The sequence below is a fragment of the Periplaneta americana genome, chromosome 3 (genome assembly GCF_040183065.1).
Source record: "Periplaneta americana isolate PAMFEO1 chromosome 3, P.americana_PAMFEO1_priV1, whole genome shotgun sequence".
Taxonomy (NCBI): Eukaryota; Metazoa; Arthropoda; class Insecta; order Blattodea; family Blattidae; genus Periplaneta; species Periplaneta americana.
The window spans coordinates 129,727,491-129,747,179 of record NC_091119.1 but is presented as its reverse complement, the minus strand read 5'-3'; the positions used below and the strand labels follow the sequence as shown (position 1 = coordinate 129,747,179).

Sequence of the window (19,689 nt, the reverse complement as noted above, 5' to 3'; positions counted from 1 at the left end):
TGTCTGGAGCTGTTTGAAAAGTGCCGTCAATAAGCCAAGTTCTTGAACGAGAAAGTTTCCGCAAATGCAATTTTGATCCAAAAACTATTATACGGTCGTATTCATCTTCAGAATCGGTATCTGGTTATCGTAAGTATCATGGAATAAAAAATTTTCTCAATTTTTTGTCACGCGGTAGTCTTGCGATATTGTCCGAAGATCACGTATGGTCTTTGGGTTCGGAGGAACAAAACTTTTGTAGTTACTCATATGACAGCTTAGTATTGTTGGGTGAAAATGTATGAATAGTATTGGACTGATTACCTAGGTTGAACTACCTTGAGCGTATTTATCCGGGTGAATTGCCCTTGAGAGAAGGAGCCGGATCCCATCTATGTTTGTTTTATGTTCTAGTCTATAAATTCCTAATAATTATCTAAAAAATTTTGTTTGATTAATGGCGAAATTTAAAGAACAATAATTCATTTTTACTGTCTAGGATACAACACTTCTTTTCTCTACAAATGTTAATAAAAACTAAATTAACAATATTTCAGGCTGTACAATTTGGAAGAATATTAAGAAAACGCATTAAAAATTTACGTTTAAATTATATAGAAGTGTGGCTGAGCCTGTCGTGGAACTGAATGACTTCGGGAGATGAAAGTAACAGGCAGTCATCTGATATGAAACTGTTACAAATATTGTTCACAAATAAATCACATCTGAAATGATGACATAATAAAGTAACTAATAGTGGAATATGTTAACATACAAATAACATAATGCAAAGATAAGTAGAGTAAATGTCTAGAAAGAATGGATAAAAATCTCTTTTCGAATGCGGGTTTGGTTTATCAACCAGAAACTAGTAGTTCGGAAGCTGTGTATTATTGATTTGAAACTAGAGTGTAGCATTTATTATTATTATTATTATTATTATTATTATTATTATTATTATTATTATTCAGAATAGATGCACAAGTAATTTTTTCAATCGTTTTTCCTCTTAGACTTCGTCTCCCAGGATTTTTAGCAGCATTGCTAATGAATAAATGGTAGTCATTAGTACCCAATATTGTACGTTTGGGTTTGTCTCTCATAATTGATGTTCTGTTGCAGATGAAGATGTGGAAACAAATTCTGTGGTCACAGAAGTGGTGGACGAGACTACCACAGAGCACCGTATTATTTTTGTGAACCGACCACAGCCCACTCGGTACTGCAATAACCACATCTCCACTGCCAAATACAGTGCCCTGTCTTTTGTGCCAAGCTTCCTCTTCGAACAGTTTCGGAGATATTCAAACTGTTTCTTTCTTTTCATAGCATTATTACAGGTGAGTTCATTTCTTTTCATTACATAAACACGTAAGTGTAAAAGGGTTTGTGTTGTGAGGGTTTCACAGTTCACAGATTCACGAATTCTGTAATACAGAGAAACAGTTGATTGGTTTTCTGTTTTGCTTTCACTCAGCAAATAACGGTATGGGGAAAGTCAGTGTTCCTAATGGAAGTTAAACAAACAGTTTAGTACATATTAATTTAATAAACATTCGAAAAGTTATTTACTCGATAGAATTAACTATTGAATGCCGAAACTGTCTATCTTCGTTTTCCAAACATTTTTGGCACATCTAACAAATTAATCCATCGCTCAAGAAATGCAAACATTGTAGTACAAATACTGTTTTTCAGTTCCAGTGTGCGAGGATTTCATTTGTATACTTCGTGTCTTGAATCCTCCTAGAGATAGAAGTCACATGATGTTAAGTCGAGGTACAAGTGCAGTCTCACATTCTTGTTAACAATTATATCATCAAATACCTGACGAATTGCTTGTATCGAAAAATTAGTTGCTTTGGCAGAATCACATTGAGTATAGGCAAAACTATGCTTCCTCTCACATAACTCACCAAAAGGGATGCAAAATCATTGTCATACAAATTGGTATTAACAGTTTCCTGAAAAATAAATGGCTCTGTAATTTTGCAACCATTAATGAAGCACCATACTTTTACTTTCGAATCAGAAAGGGATACCTCATAGAAGTGTTCATGTTTTTCAGAGCTCCATCATCGACTATTTCGAAGGTTAAACCGAGCCTCGTACGAAAACAGTATGAAATTAGGGTAAATTTCTTCGTCTTCACTTTAGGAACCACTCAAGAAGTCGACACCTAAATATAACATCACTGTGATGTAGTTTTTGCACCATGGTAATTTTGTATGTCATTTACTTCAATACTTCAGAACTGTGCTTACATAACCATATTTCCTGTTGCTGCGAAAGTTGTTAAATATATTTTCTAAGGGGAGTCTCTGCCTAGGTCTTGAGCAATGTCATAAAAAATTCTTCAGCGAGAACTTTACCCTGACACATAGACTTCTTGTCTTGTTGTTTTTTAACATAATCTGAGTCCGTCATTGTGGAGTAACAGCATGTCTGACCGTGAAACGAGCGGGTCCGGGTTCGGATCCTGGTTGGGACAAGTTACTTGATTGAGATTTTTCCTTCATTCCGTTAAGAGTAAATGCATTTTGCTGGCATCACCATCTCAGCCAGACGCTGTAATAAAGCGTCGTAAAATAACAAATAAAAAAAACATACTCTGTCTAAGAAATGCTATTCACCAATTTATGAATAACTATGCAACTTGGAACTTTGTTACCAGGGAATCTTTCTTGAAATTGTCTTTGAACTTCACGAACTGTGTTCACACATGTGCATTCTAGTCTAGTGGCCTTGATACTAAAATATTCGTCTGTGCTATGGTTCTTGCTCATGAGATAAATGCCATCTAGCTGAAAACTACCCAACTGTTGACTCTGTCTAAATAAAAATAGGATATATAAAATTATCAAGAGGGCGGGTTAAATCAGACCTGAACACTGCATACCCAACGATTCATTGTGCTTGCCTCTTTTGTATAAAAAGCATAGAGAGTAGACTATGTGTCTCGAAAATATGGATAAATCGGATGCATAGATTACATTCCAGGCACCCTCTTTTTCTAGCCTACAAAATTTACACGTGAGCTTTCCGTAATAGAGTTCCATCTTGTGATGTGTCGAGTTTTTAGTGCCACACCATTTTTAACTTGTGTTTCTATTTCGCATGTACAGCTGTCAAAAGAAAAATTGGCCGCTCTCTAGATACTAAGTTCCCTTCCCGTACAATTCGGCGACAGGCGATGTTACATGTTGTTGGATCACGATGCCTGCTATTTACATTTAAAATTAAAAGCATTCTACCTGTTACACTTGTAGCGTAATGGTAGCGTTCTGGGTTTGCATTCGTGAGGGTGTGCGTTCGAATACCACCGAGTGCTTGTTTTTAAGATAGAAAATGTAATTTCTGCTGTTTCTTTTATGACTCTTTTAGTAGGTCTAATTAACATCAAGTTCATGAATGCATTATGCCATGATTTTATCATTATTTATTAGGACATTGTGGCTGCAAATGGAAAGAAAGAAAGAAACAAAGAAAGAAAGAAAAATGTTATACTCAACAAAAATATCTTTCATGGCGTAAACAAAACAAGCATACTGGTGTCTGCCTTAGAAAATTCAAACAATTAAAAGTTTAAAAAACCAAACCAAAAGCCACGATTCAATATTTAGTCCATCTTCCTCCAATCTCGATCACATTTTCAGTTGAGTGGACATGTCCTGGACGAGCGTTCACAAATCATCAGGACGTCTTGGAGGGGGATTGGGCCAATTTTTCCGCATATTATTATGCTTCTTTACTTGTGCCCCCGTGGATCAGTTGGAAGAACGTCTGATTTCAGATTCAGCGTCTCAGGTTCAAATCCTCGTCGTTCCTTTTCATTTTATTGTGTTATAGGATAGTATAATGTAATACTGTAAGAAGAACAAACTGACATTAGTATTATGCAACTGTATTTTTGCAAATCTAACATTAACTTTATATTATTTATATCGCTAAAGAACATAACAGAATATAAATAGTAACTTGAATATTATTTATATGCTAAAGAACGATAACAGAATACTAATGATAACTTGAATATTATTTGTTTCGCTAAAGAACGGTAACAGAATATAAATGGTAACTTTAATATTATTTATAACGCTAAAAAGCGATAATAGAATACATATGATAATTTGAATAGTATTTATATTGCTAAAGAACGATAGCAGAATATAAATGATAACTAGAATATTATTTATATCGCTAAAGAACGATAACAGAATACAAATGATAACTTGAATATTATTTATATCGCTAAAGAACGATAACAGAATATAAATTATGATAACTTTAATATTATTTATTTCGCTAAAGAACGATAACAGAATATAAATTATAACTTGACTATTAATTATATCGCTAAATAAAGATAATAGAATATAAATGATAATTTTAATATTATTTATATCGCTATAGAACGATAACAATATAAATGATAACTTGAATATTATATATAGTGCTAAAGAATGATAACAAAATAAAATGAGGACTTGAACTCACATACTTCGAATCATTAAGCGAGCACTCTACCGCTAATCTACGAAACGCAGATATCGAATGACTCCATAGTTCCGAAACTGCTTCTACAAGCGTGAGCATCGTGTAACATCACCATGATCCGAAGTGGACTGAGAAAATATTCGCTGTTCACGAGTGCGGCCACTTTTTTTTTTTTTTTTTTTTTACAGCTGTACCTACCATTTTTAAATTTCGTTTAGTTTTTAACAGCATTTGTTCATGGGCGTAAGGTCCTTTAGTCATAAAAGTGTCAATGTGTGAATGTCCCAGTATGCAATGTTCGGAACACTTGCTTCAAAACATGCTTGAAAGGCAACAATACGTACTGTACATTTAATTTAAAAACTGTAAGTTTACTTTGTAATCGAATTTGTAATTTTATTTTGCAGCAAATTCCGGATGTCTCCCCAACTGGACGCTATACAACTTTGGTTCCTCTTATTTTCATTCTCAGCGTTTCAGCAATCAAGGAGATTGTTGAAGACATAGTGAGTTTCATACTTTTCAATATAGCTTTGATATTCTTATCTTATTAGTGAGTCATATTCAAATAAGCGAAATCATGCAATGACAGTTTTTTATAACGAAATTACGTTGTACTGATTGTAAATGCGTGTCATAAGCCAATGATGAATTGATGGAGGATAGATAGATAAAATTAACGTTGTCGTAATTATAAATGCATGTAATAAACTGATTGATTGATTGATTGATTTGATTGATTGATTGATTGATCGATCGATCGATTGATTGCAATGCACGGTGGAACAAACCCACCATACTTCAGCCATCCAGACTAGTGATTGGAGATAGTTGCTAGTACTATCGATAGCCAAATTGTTTCCAATACTATCGATAGTTATGACAACTATCGAAACTATCGATAGTCAAATTGTTTCCAATACTATCGATAGTTATGACTTCAACTATCGAAACTATCGATAGTCAAATTGTTTCCAATACTATCGATAGTTATGACTTCAACTATCGTAACTATCGATAGTTCTGGCGATTATTGATAGTATCGAAAAACGGAAAGATCATTCATAAAATTATAAGGGTTTCAAAGTAGAGCTGGGCAACACTAGTCTTTTTCAGCAATTCAATCAGACATTATGAATCATTTGTAACGATTCGTTCACGGTTATCTTAAGACTTTGTGGGAGCATCATATCTGAAAGATTACTTGAGCCTAAAACTGATTGAGATATAGAAAAAGAGAGGAAGAATATCTCGTTACTTGGTTTTTATTCTAGAAATGTAATGGCACAAATTGCAATAAAACATCATAATCGACATCAAGGATAGAGCTTTCGGCCTATTCTATTCCAAAATTTTTAAGGAGTGACACAAATTTCTCTCTTCTGTAGGAATTTACTGAAAGACAACCTAGTTTTTCTGGTAATAACGTAGGTACACTGAACATAGTTTTTTCAGTTTATTCTAAATCTTTCAATTGTAGCTGCATTTGATTCGACATAATAAAACAACATTTGATATGGAATGCCAGATTAATTTTCAGATATGCTACAATCCCTTACTTTCAAGCCCTTTCTCATGCTAAATTGCTGCCGATTTATTATTCCACCAGATATTATTATTATTATTATTATTATTATTATTATTATTATTATTATTATTATTATTAACTTTCTATGGAGACTAGCACTGCAACCTCGAATGGGCTTATTGTTCCCTTTTATTGAATGCTTATACAGTCCAAGTGACCACATTTGTGAATATCGTGACTCAACTATGTGGTACCATCGGTCGAGTTAGCCATATACTTACAGACTTCAGATCCGATATTGTCTCACTAGATTGTCCTTTCATACCCCAAAAGCATACTATGCTTCCTCAGACTGGTGCCATCTGTATACAATCACAATACTACATGATGTTGCTCCATTTCGGGTAGATACTATTGAGATGATGATGATGATGATGATGATGATGATGATGATGATGATGATGATGATGATGATGAGAAAAAGAAGAAGAATATTAAAATGGAGAGTGGTGGTTGAATGGTAGAGGGAAACTGAAGAACTCTGAGCAAAATTCTCAAGAACCTTGGCTTTGTTAACGAAATTAGACTCTGCTATCACTGGGACTTGAACCCTAAGTCCACAGTTATTGTAAGTGAATGCTCTGGCAACTGAGTTACATAGGTGCCATATTAAATATTAATAATAACGAGAATGCAAGTCACTGAAATGTCCGGCATTATTCTTGAGTTGAAAAATTTGTTGACAAGAAAACGACACTCTGAAGGAAGGGGTCCCTGTTCTGAAGAGCTGAAAATCACTTTTATCGTTTAACAAAGGATACCGGTATTGTTCGAACAATAAAAATAAGCTGAAATAAAAATATACTATAATATTATAGTTTCATCTTTCTTTCAAGTTCATTAGTTCATACTTTTCTGCCCAAGGGCAGGTCTTTTACTGCAAACCCAGCATTCTCCAATCTTCCCAATTTTCTGCTTTCCTCTTAGTCTCTGCATACGGTTCACACAGTATATATTAATGTTATCCATCATCTGATATTTTCTTCTGCCCCAAACTTTTTTCACGTTAACCATTCCTTTCAGTGCATCCTTCAGTAGTCAGTTTCTTCTTAGCCAGTGACCCAGCCAATGTTACAGAAAGTATTTGTAGTATTCAATTAATGATTTTATTTTTTGCCTTTTTTCTCAGTTCTAAACATAATACGAGTAGTCACAAGCAAAACGTTCCACTACATAATATAGGAGGAGAATGTAATAAAAAAAAAAACAGAGTATAGGATAATTTTTGTAATGTACATTGTTATCTGTTTCAAACTTCCAAGGCCATCTGTCAGATTCACTCCCAACCTTCATTTGTATGCATAGAGTATGGACGTTCGATAAACTGACTGCAGTTGACTTATAATTGATGAGCTTGGTTTATTCATTCCAACACAACAGATGCTAGTCCAACAAAGTCTTATTTCATTCATCATCCGTAAAAACGATTTACATTTGAGCCATTTGAACTTTGATATTTCGTAAAAGGAGCATAAACTTATTACATTGATCACCTGTCTGTCACTTCTTTCTTGCTGTTCTGTCTGAGATCATATTCAGCGTTATGGCAAGAAGAGAAAGTCGTAGACAGAAATCATTATCGTCAAAATGCGGAAGTCATTCTTTTTCTGAGTATGTATGACAGCATCGATCTTCATTTTTTAAGATAGTTAAAGTGGTTATATTAGAAATGATGTGTTCATTTTAGAACAGGCAGTAAAACATGGCTCAATGCTGTACTATGCTTAAATAAATAGAAATAGTTATTATTTACCAGATGTAGAAAATTATTATAATAATTTTCCTACAGTTATCTAATAGCTTTGCTTTCCTGTTAATTACTTATGCTTATGAAATATAATTTGTTGGGAAAATGTGATTATTTAATATGGAATTTATTTACAAATTAAATTAATTATTTTCATTTTAGATCTACTAATTTACTAGAAAACTGCGCATAATATCTCTACAGCATTATTTGTCCATACTAACTGTAATGGTGAGAAAACTTACTTGGAATGTAGCATCAAATAAACGTCGTGTGCTTTGAGATTAGGGTTGCCAGGTTTTCAGAATGCAAATAAGGGACGAGTTGCAGCATTTAACTCGAAAATTCGAAGAACTTCTAAGGGAGAAAGAAAACTATGAGCATCATCTCAGAGCATACACTAGAATGTTGAAGCACACCATTAAAGCTATTATATTACTATCCATTAGTTTATTCTGTTATTAAAATTTAGATGGTACATGAATGATATCTGGAATTCATGTTTGTTTTCTTTTTACTTGATTATTTAAGAACTGTCTTTAAATAACATTTCGAAGATGAAATTCTTGACCATATTCTTACTTTTTGGAATTGCTTTCGTCATCATCCTCATTACCTTTGTGCAGAAAAGACATCGTGCAGACGATGAAATCAACCATCGGAAGGTTGAAGTGTTGCGGGATGGTCACTGGTTATGGGTTCAGTGGCTGAATGTGGCTGTTGGGGACATCGTTAAGGTCCACAACAATTCCTTCTTTCCAGCAGATTTGGCCATCCTCTCCTCCAGGTAGGTAGAAATGTCCACAGATATTGCTTTTGTAGCTTACCTTCGCGTTGTCCGAGTAAGTTTGAATTTATCATCTTCACCTCTTTTTATTATGATTAATGGAATTAAAATATTATATTAAATTATATTAAAAACATTATGTGATATCATCTTTGTTGTTTTTTTCCTCCTCCTCCTCCTCCTCCTCCTCCTCCTCCTCCTCCTCCTTCTTCTTCTTCTTCTTCTTCTTCTTTTCTTGTTTTTCTTCTTCTTTAACAGATTCCAACAATCAACTTACTGAATCTATTTTGACTTCAGCACCATCTCTTCAAAAGCATTATATATATAGACACATATATATATATATATATATATATACGAGGGTAGTTCCGAAAATAAGTTTCGCGAGTCAGTTATGTCCAGAATTTTTATTGAGGAAATCAGTAGACAATAGAATAGAAAGAGACATCTCTTGTTTACTTTTTCACATAGTTTCCATGAACATTGAGACACTTATCATACCTCTTTATGGGTTTTAAGAACCCATTCTCATAGAACTCCGTGTTCTGCGCCCAGAGAAATGAAGTAGTAACAGCATGTTCTACTTTGTTGTTGCTCCTGTAATGGTGTCCAGAGAGCTCCCTGCTTCAAGGTTGAGAACAAGTGGAAGTCACTGGGCGCGAGATCGGGACTGTAGAGAGGATAATCCATGCTTTCCCAACCGAACCTCTGATAAGTATCTCAATTTTCATGGAAACTACTTGGAAATAACTGGATATAATTGACTCGCGAAACTTAATTTCAGAATTACCCTCGTATATGCCTCAATTACATTTTACTCTTGGTTTATACTGTAGAATTTGTTTTAGTATGCTGTTCATTTGTTCTGTTTAAGTAAACTCCAGTTCTGTTGGTATATGTGTATTTTACTTTTATTACAAACATTGAGAAGTCCAGTCATGTTTCTCTGTTTGTAATTCTGTAGAAATAGTGACGAACTTAAAATTCTGTATTATAATTTGGGTTTATGTAATTTTAACTTTCTTAAGTCCTAATCTAAAAAAGCATTATGTTCGTATTACTCGACCGAGGCGAGTGGAGCTGCAGGCATGATGTGAACTATCGTGATGATGTATTACAAATGCATGAGCAGTACAAGTGGCGCTCAAGGCTGCAGGACTCCACTGGTCTAGGTCAAGTAATACATACTGACGAAAAAGAAGAGCTACAGTTTTCAACGTATCAGCATAATCATCATTATTATCATCAACCCTCAGGGACTGAGTCCAACACTATTTCTGATCTTTTGAAGAATAAAATTGAACATTCTAGCTCTTCTTTGATCTTCCTAGATCTCTTCTTTCTTTGGGATCCATTAGCAACAACTCTCTGTGGATACAATTATTTTTCGTTCACTCACTGTGACGCTTCTAGCTTTCTTTCTGTTGTTCAATTTTATCTAATAATTTAAATAAGCTTATTTCCTTATGTCTTCACTTTTTTCTTTCTAAAAGAATGTAATCTAATATTCACAATAAAAACACAGTTTTGCACAGCTTCAATTCGTTATGCTTATTTGTAATATTTCATAATTTGGCCTCATATTCATGCAGTAGTACTGAAATATAATCAGACAATCACTTTGTAAATTAAAAACAAAAATGTTATATTTGAATATTTTAACATGTTTAGGGTTACTTTCAGAGTTTTTCAAAAATAATTAAAAATTGATAAAAACCTGTCTGTCTTCGCACTGTTGACTAAACAACAACTTTGAAGATATTACGTTTGAAAATATATTCTTTTAATTTATCTTCTGATGTTGCAGTCAAAATTTGTTTGTCCTAAAAAATGATTGTGCCATTATTACTGTTATTTATCTTAAAATTATATGTACAGTTCTTTTTGCTAGGTTGGTGAAATATCGCCCATGTATATAAATTAAAAGCAGCTGTGATAGTGGACACCCTAGTACTGGTGTATTTCTCGATTCATTTTCGCAATTTCAGTTTCCTCGTCAAAGTTTATATGTCATCATTTTATTGACTTTGTTTAAACTTTTAGTTATATTATTGTATTTATATAAGCTTTCAATCGTAGCTTGTAAAGAGATAATGAAATAAGATTATTAAACTCTGAACAGGAAATTGAAGTTGCAGACATAAATCTTGGAATAAGACAAGGGTGTTCATTATCATTTGTTATTAAGCACAAATTAAACACATGTTTCTACATAAATCATTACCGTGGTTTTGTAGTTTTACATAAGTATTTAAAATATTTAATCGAGTGTACTGAATCATTCGCTCTGAAAAATTGACTTTTTAAATAACATTCTTTACAGTGAGCCTCAAGCAATCTGCTATATTGAAACATCAAACCTCGATGGGGAGACTAACCTGAAAATTCGTCAGGCAGTACCTGAAACCGCCAAGTTGCTCGAGATCAAAGATCTGACGCAGTTCACTGGCACACTGGAATGTGAACTGCCCAATAGGCATCTTTACGAGTTCAATGGGATTCTCAAGGAAACAAATAAACAGTAAGTACTTAAAAATATTGTTTACAGAATAAAATATATCTTACAATACATAACATGGAAAAGCATCAGAAACATTTTTTGCAGGCATTTTCACTTAACAGTGGTTACCACTCATATTACCGACTTATATTTTTGTACCATATTGTATGTTTCAACTAGTGAGTAATGACAATCAGTAATGTGCTTGGATGGTGTAATGCTTTTTGTTAGTTCAGATGTCATGGATTTATCTGCTGATTAGGTATGGTGGATTTTTAAATTGTGTTGTACATATAAAAATCACAGGAGGTAAAATTTGTCAACCATTTGTCAGTCACATCAAAATTCATTCCTGCTTGCCAAAAGTATCATTATCGTCCCATAGCTAAATGACCGGATGTAGTGTTGTAATTCAACATTTTAACTCATTACAACCAAATAAATAAATAAAATAAATTATCATCTCATGAAATAAATTTCTCTTACAGGTGCCTCCACATTATATATACAGAATGGATGGTAACCTCTGCACCAAAATTTAAGAGATGATTCTACATGTTATATATAACAGAACTTTTATTACCCTTTTCCTTCGAAGAAGTGCCATTAAGCAGGAAAAAAATAGTCTTTGCCCAATGTTTGCAGTGCTGTATTGTGGTAATGGTCCGAAAGAAATGCAATGAATTTAAATTGAATAATAGCGAAAATCGTTGAAATAAATCTTGCAATGCAGCACACATTGTGTCTTACCAACAGAGTACAGAAAAGGGGGATGGAAGGTAAGGAGTGCTTGCTTAGAGTTACTGCAGCAGCCATGATGTTGCCAAATGCTTCAGAGAAACAATTTCCTCTGAATTGGTGAATATTAGAGAAAAAACTTATTTAGATTTTTCAAATCTCTCCTCATGATCTATTACCAGTTTCATTTTGGTGCAGAGGTTACCATCCACCCTGTATAATCATTCACAAAGTCAACCTAGCAGGTTTAGAAAATTTTTATTTGACCACATCTAGAGGTATTAGAAACTAACTAACCACATTTCCATCTCTCTTGGTGGCCCTGTAACTAAATTGTATGCAATTTTACATGGAAATCGCATCATGAAAATGGATAGTACCAGTAAATTATTACATGATCTTAAATAGATGAGTTTATAGAATTTCCTTCTAATATTGAATTTCACGTTTGGATATTTGTCATACATCAATTTTCATGTTAGTATATTTCCATACCGTACATTACTAAAAATTCATAGCAACTTGGATAGAAAGTAGTTTATGAGAATAAAAAATTGAACTGTAATTTTTACTTTCTCATTATACAAGGAATAAAGAGACAGACAGAATTTTTGTGTTTAAAAAAATAGTTTTCGAGGTTTTCACGACTATTTCGCTTATGTACCAGTTCAATAATAGTGTGTAAGGATCCATTGAATTCCAACGAATCAGAGCCATTTATCACAGCAATATTGGCGATTTCATATTGTGACTTTTGTCTTGTTGCTGATAATCTGCAATTGTTTCCACATGATTATTGGTACACTAATTTTTGTTAGGTTGTGTGTATAGTTACGAGCTGACGAGATGGCATGCAATTATGAGGGGTAGGTGGTTTTACTTTTATCTTATCTGCGAAGGAGAGACAGGTGTGACTTGGGTCACAGACTTGTGTATCACCCATGCATAATGATGCATTTTCATTCAGTAATCAGCTCTTACTGTGAGTGTGTTAAGTGCTAAGTCTACATTTTTAATGCATAATAACAGTATTATCGCCTTGCCAAATAGATTATCTTTCCTCATTGCCCATGCACCTCTACCTACAGGTCACTGATAAATGGCATTCATGATATTGTCTTCTTTTCAGCTCGTAGTTATAGAATGTATGAACACACAAAAAGTGTTTGAAATCAAAATTAGTGATTCTCCTCCCCATTAAACAAAGGAAACGAGGGTTTATTTATAAAAATATAACATTTTATTTAACTTAGATGAACACAACCTTTTCATTTACCTACATCTTCTCAAAATTTATTTATTTATTTTCCTAATAATTGTAACATAAAATATTATGAAAACAGAAAAAACTTTAGCTCACCCCTGAAAGATTAGAACTCGTGCTCAGGGGCGGATTCCTGAATTGAAATTAAGAAGTGTCTAATACAATTTGCCTTATATCAATTTAAATTTACAATTTTTCATTATTTATAAAATCCATACATAACGTTTTAAATTTAATACTAGAACTATTAGAATTGACAAGCTTAGGATATTTAAATATAAATTTGTTATATATTCTTGGGCCTACTATTATGATTAAATACTGTAGCAGTGTTGTACTTTGGTTCAAACAGTCTTAAAGAATTCGTATCTTTTGTTTCATAACTATGAGAATACAATTCAAAATTATTTCGATTTTTATGTATACAATATTGTATTTATTAATACAATACAATATAATAAATTTGTCTTATTTTAAGAACATTAAAGTCTAAAAACAATTTTTGAGATGGAAAATCAATAGGTTTATGAAAACATATTTTAATTATTTTCTTCTATAATAAATAAAGTGGATTAAAACGAGTTTTAAATAAGCTACCCCATCCTATAATTCCATACATAATTACTGATTGAAATAAAGTTTAAGTATATTGTGCGTAATAAAGTTATTGAGAAGTATTTCCTGAATAAAACAAAATGATATATTATTTTACGTAATTTATTACAAAGGTAATTAATGTGTTGGTTCCATTTTAAATAATTGTCGAAAATTATGCCTAAATATTTAACTTTAGAGGACGCCTTAATAATCGGACATTTACATTGTATAAGGCAACAGTTATTAGAGTTATGTAATTTAATGCTTAATATAGATGTAGGAGGTTTGTTACATTTTTCAGATAATGGAAATGGAATAATTATGGTTTTATTTTCGTTGATAGAAAAATAATTTATGTCAAACCATTTTTTTTATTAATTTAAATCCATTATTTGAATTATTATATGTATCATATCAGGTTTTCCCACCAAAAAGTAAAACTGTGTCATCTGCATAAGAATAATGAACACTATTGCATTGTTGTAAGTCAATTTTTTATGAGAGTTACATAATGCTAAAAATAAGAGTCTGGAGATGACTTACCTTTTTTAAGACCATTTTGGGATTTCAATAGGAAGGTCTCCACGAACGTAGTTCATTTTCTAAGTAGGAAGGGAGGAAGATGGCACTGTCGAGTAACTTTCTTTTATTGTTACTATTACAGGACTCTTCCACTTGGTCCTGACCAAATTCTTCTTCGTGGAGCCATGCTTCGCAACACAAGTTGGGTGTTCGGCATTGTAGTATATACAGGCCACGAGACAAAATTAATGAAGAATTCCACCTCAGCACCATTAAAAAGATCAACAGTAGACAAGATGACCAATACACAAATACTCCTCCTTTTCTTCATTCTCGTCGTTCTTTGTCTTCTTTCGGCTATCTTTAGTGAATTGTGGATTAAGAGTCATCCTAGCGATTGGTACATTGGAATGAATGGTAAGACTATTTTATTTTATTTTATTGCAGTTGATAGTAACGTTAGAAATATGTTTCAGAATAATCCTTCCACATGTTACACTTAAGGGGTTAGGTACAGCTTACAGCAGTAAAATTTTGGAAATATTAATATTTTTTTTCTTCATTGCTGTATCTTGTACAATAATGAAAATTAGTATGTGTAAAACACTGTCCTGCTATATGAAAAAAATATTTTTTACGATTTAAAAAATTATTTATTTATTTTTATTTTATTTATTTATTTATTTTATTTATTTATTTATTTTTTTTTTTTTCAAAAATTCAGTTCACTGTGCAGTGATTTAGGGCCATATTCATAGACATTCTTAGCGCAGGCTTCTGGTGGATGATCAGCGAACTAACGTTTTTCGTATTCATAAACCAGTGTTAGCGATATGATATGATATGAATCCTGTACAAGTAACCAGTCAATAGCTGGGGCTAGTTTAGCACGCTCGTAGCGCGGGCTAGCAAAATGTCTATGATAGCACCCGAAGTGTTTCCCACATAACTCAAAAACTATGCAACATTCTGTGATGAAATGTTTTGTGTGTATTTATTCATGTCATATCTACAATATGATGCAAGATCACTTCAGTATCTTTGATAGATTGTGTGATAAAAAAATAAATTCATTTAAAAAATGGTCAAATATCAGTATTTTATTCTAACACAAAATAAAAAAAATATTATTTATTAAGAAACGTAGTTCAAAGAGCATGATATTGTAAACATGAGTTACAGCAATGAAATAAAAGAGATAGAACAAGTTTATTAGTTATGAGGGAAACGCTTTATCACTGCACAGTAAACTGCCACCATTTTGAATTTTGAAAAAATATATATATAAATAATTTTTTTAAATCGTAAAAATATTTTTTTCATATAGCAGAAGGACAGTGTTTTACACATTGTACAAGATACAATAATGGAGGAAAAAAATGTTGAATATTTTCAAAAATTTTACTGCTGTAAGCTGTACCTAACCCCTTAATAAAAGTAATTTTAAGGAAATAGTATTCACACTCTTACAAAAAATCCTTTGCTTTCAGAAAGCATAATGAGTTTCATTAGCAATATAAACAAACAGTGTACCATTGTTAGAGAAGTACAAGATTAATCCCCTTCTTTTAAATGTTGAAACCATTTTTTATTAATTTTGTTTATTCAATTACACTTTCATACCATACACGTGATTACAATTTCATAACAGTGATCTTAAATCTTAATTTTTTGACCACTCTCATGGTCTAGTGGTCAGAGCTTCTGGCTATAGTTCATGAGGTCCCGGGTTCGATTCCCGGTTAGAGCACGGTCCTCCATGGTCTGGAATTTAGGTTAAGTTTAGATTTAAGACCTCTCCTGGCACCACATAATCATAATCATCCTATCACATCATCGGGGTAATGTAACTCCGCCTTCCAGGCACTCCAACCTCAGAAGTGGGTTACAACTAAGCCATGGCCAGGAGAGAAGACCAGAAATGTCGAAAGACAACCTGGTGGCATTGGATTTAAAAAAAAAAGAAAAAAAAAAACAAAAAAAAAATTACGAGTTCAGTCATACTCATTTTATGTAAATACTGTATTTTTATAATATTTTATCTATTCTCTTTTATTTTTCCAGATCTTATAAATGTAAATTTTGGGTATAATCTGCTAACATTTATTATCCTCTACAACAATCTAATCCCCATCTCACTTCAAGTTTCATTGGAAGTTGTACGATTTGTTCAGGTAAGAAAACATACCTCCAAACTTATCACTAGATCTGGGCTTTTAAAGCAGATTTCTATTTTGTTCCTTAAGCTTAATACTAAATTTTTAAATACAGTTGACTCCCGACAATTTGCGTGTGGGTAATTCGCGATCCTTTTTTTTGGGGGGGGGGGGGGGGCGAAATAACTTCATTCTGTTTTTACTCCATTTACACTCTCTCCTTCTCTTAAGATATTTGCGCTAAAATCAGAAAAAAAATTAACAATCCTCTAATAAACAAAAAAGATGACAGATTATTTTTGTTGAACTAAGGTGTCTTATGATATTTTGTAAAACTTGTGTTTCTTGTTTTAAAATTCTACCCTACTGCAGAATGGAATGGAATTTTACTGATAACTGATAACTAGTACTGATAACTTTTATGATCTGTTGCGCTAACCCTCAAGCTAGGCGCATTCCCAAACCCACACCATCTGACCACATTAAGGTTCGTTGAGTACCCAGGTTTCGAGCAAGCCACCCCACTCGTCCTTAGTCCAGTCTCCTCTGTGTGTTGCCAACCGATGTTCGGATAATGCTATGGAATGATGACGAAATGGAGAAATGTTGACAGAATGACATGGCTAATATGGGGAAATGGGACAACCCTGAGAAAAACCCCAACTGCGACCTTGTCCGATACAAGGGTCACTATGAATTTTTCAATTAAAAATCCCAGACCTGACCACCTTTATGACAGGCTGAAAGTCTGACCATTCAGCCACCGCAGGGGACTACTGCAGCATTATGTAATTCTTTGTTTCAAAATGTTTTGCACAATTTCACATTTTGCACTTGATTTTGAAATATATTTAGTAATTAAACTTGCCAGAGTAACTTTTACTGGACTTCAAATAATAGTTTAAAAATTGCGAATAATTCGCGATTTTCGATGTTTCGCGGGAGGTCGTGCATTAATTACCACACATTATCGGGAGTCGACTGTATGTTCATGTTTCATAAAAAAAATAATGAAATTTTGATACCCAGTAGAGATTTATAATACCGTAAAATGTCTATTTGGGTCGCTGATGTACATTTCATGGTCATACTGCTTAAAATAACTACATTCGTATATTAAAAAAATTGTCATTGTTTATAATTTTTACTACAACAAGAATAAAACTATAGTAATCTTAAACTTTACAATGCACATTCTATCACTGTGTGCTATCACGTAGCTACTGTTACCGACAGTAAGTATTCTCAATAACTGTTATAAACAGTTGTTTCGCAACTTCTCAAATTATGACGTACTGGTACCGATACTTTTGGTTATGTTTGTTACACGACTCAGTGGGCTAGTGTGTTGAAGAAAACTGTAGGTTTTCAAGTGCTGAGACATGTGAATGAAGTAATGTATGAGGAAAGTGAATATCTTGCCTTTGAAATTGAAGTGAAAAATATAACCTATGTTTTTTTCTCAGCTTACAAAATGGTATTAATGAACAAAAGACAAGAGGGCACTTTTGAGAAAATTGTTATATATTGCAAAGAAAGCTGTGAACGAAAGTGTTTTTATTCTTTGATTCGCTAAAATGTGTTCATTAGCTTTTTATTGAATATTTTAATACTGATCAATTGATATTTGTGCCCTTATTATTTTCTGATATAATAATTTGACGTGAATAAGTGTTTTAATAGAACGGTTTATTATTTTTATCAGTTAATCAAATTCGAATACCATATTCCTGAATTTAAAAAAAAAAAATTGAAGGCCTGTCATATTTTAGAACCCTAACGTATATTTTTGCTGCCTTCAGACGCATAACTTTTTTGAAAAAAAAGATTAAATTAATGTAATTGCTATGTACACTTGTAATTCATGTTCATCTATTTGTACAGATTTCATATATTTTGTATAAATAAGTAAATGAAATATTGTTATTAATAAAATATCTTTCCTTTACATTATTCCTTTATACTTATCACAATAATATTGATGTATTATCATTATTGTTCAGTTGAACCTCTGTATCATCAGTGCATTAATTTTACTTCCTTGGCAAACTTTATAATTAGCATAGCTGTCGATATCTTTTAGTATTGTCTTTATAAAGACACAAATATGAAGTCCCTATTAATTTTTACATCAGGAGATTGCAGTCGAATTGATAGCTTTGTTAATTACTTTCATTTTGAGAGTTGTTATCCATGGACTTCAATCTTGCATTTTTACATCAGATTGTTACCAGCACCTCGGAACTCTTTGACTTTAGATTAAATATTCCAATTATATCAGGAAACAGAAGAACACTTTTCAAATTTTAAATGCTTCTTATCTGTACGCACAAAATAGTGTTATTCAGTAAATATGCTTTAAAAATTGTGATATCAACTGAGTTGTAATTATGTAAATAAAATAAATTTCATCGAACATTTTGTTTTATGATTATGATGTATGTACATGCAGACGAGGTAAATGTCTTACCACTTTCCTCTCGTTCTTCATGTTTCTGTCGAAATTTATTTCGAACATATCTCATATAATTCATTGTGGATTTTCAGGCCATATTTATTAACATGGATATTGATATGTATCATGAAGAAAGTGATACACCAGCAATGGCAAGAACTTCCAATTTAAACGAAGAATTAGGCCAGGTAATGATTTTCAATATTGTACGAATGTGTTGCAACTAAGGATTCCTGTAAATCGTTTGGGAGCAGAAATTTGAATATACGAAATTTGAATTTACCTGTATAATTGAATTATCATTATTATTATTATTATTATTATTATTATTATTATTATTATTATTATTATGCATGCATGCATACTGTACATACATATACATATACATTTGATATATTTATTTATTATTTGTTCATTTTTTGTTTAAATTAAACAAGAATCTACTTCACTGAGCAACATACAGTCATATTTTTTGTAAAGCTGACTTTGCACCACCATAAAATAAGTATATTATTTTGAAAATTCATAAGTTTTTTTGCAGTTTTCAGATAGGTGGGACATGTGTCAATGAATTTAAAATGAAGAAAACCATGTAGCTATTTAAATAACCTTCATATATTATTTTTCTTCATTGGAATAATGTTTCCTCTGTGTGGGGTAACTTCGTGCCATGCATTAAACTAAATGAGAAACACAAAGAATGTCTCTTTTAGGGGGATACATTGGTGCCATATAGAGGTGTTATATTATCTTTATTAGACAGTAAGATATTTAGGTAATTCTTCTTTCGAATGGCCGAAATCTTAGTTTTTACACAATTTTTCTTCTAGCTTCCCAGTCTTTTGTCTCTTGTGGAATT

At 32.5% G+C, this 19,689-nt stretch overlaps 1 protein-coding gene across 19 annotated transcripts in view; it reads left to right on the top strand.

Moving 5' to 3' along the window:
• Positions 1-19,689, top strand: part of ATP8A (ATPase phospholipid transporting 8A1) — a 415,740-nt gene that overhangs the window by 305,179 nt on the left and 90,872 nt on the right. For all 19 annotated transcript variants that reach the window (XR_011331403.1, XR_011331402.1, XM_069821593.1 and 16 more), the window contains 7 exons: positions 1,102-1,319; positions 4,884-4,982; positions 8,438-8,598; positions 10,922-11,119; positions 14,362-14,636; positions 16,284-16,393; positions 18,923-19,018. Coding sequence is in view for 17 of the 19 variants with exons in the window: in XM_069821593.1 (XP_069677694.1) it covers positions 1,102-1,319; positions 4,884-4,982; positions 8,438-8,598; positions 10,922-11,119; positions 14,362-14,636; positions 16,284-16,393; positions 18,923-19,018 (1,157 nt within the window). In the remaining 2 variants the exon portion in view is untranslated. The remainder of the gene's footprint in view (positions 1-1,101; positions 1,320-4,883; positions 4,983-8,437; positions 8,599-10,921; positions 11,120-14,361; positions 14,637-16,283; positions 16,394-18,922; positions 19,019-19,689) is intronic.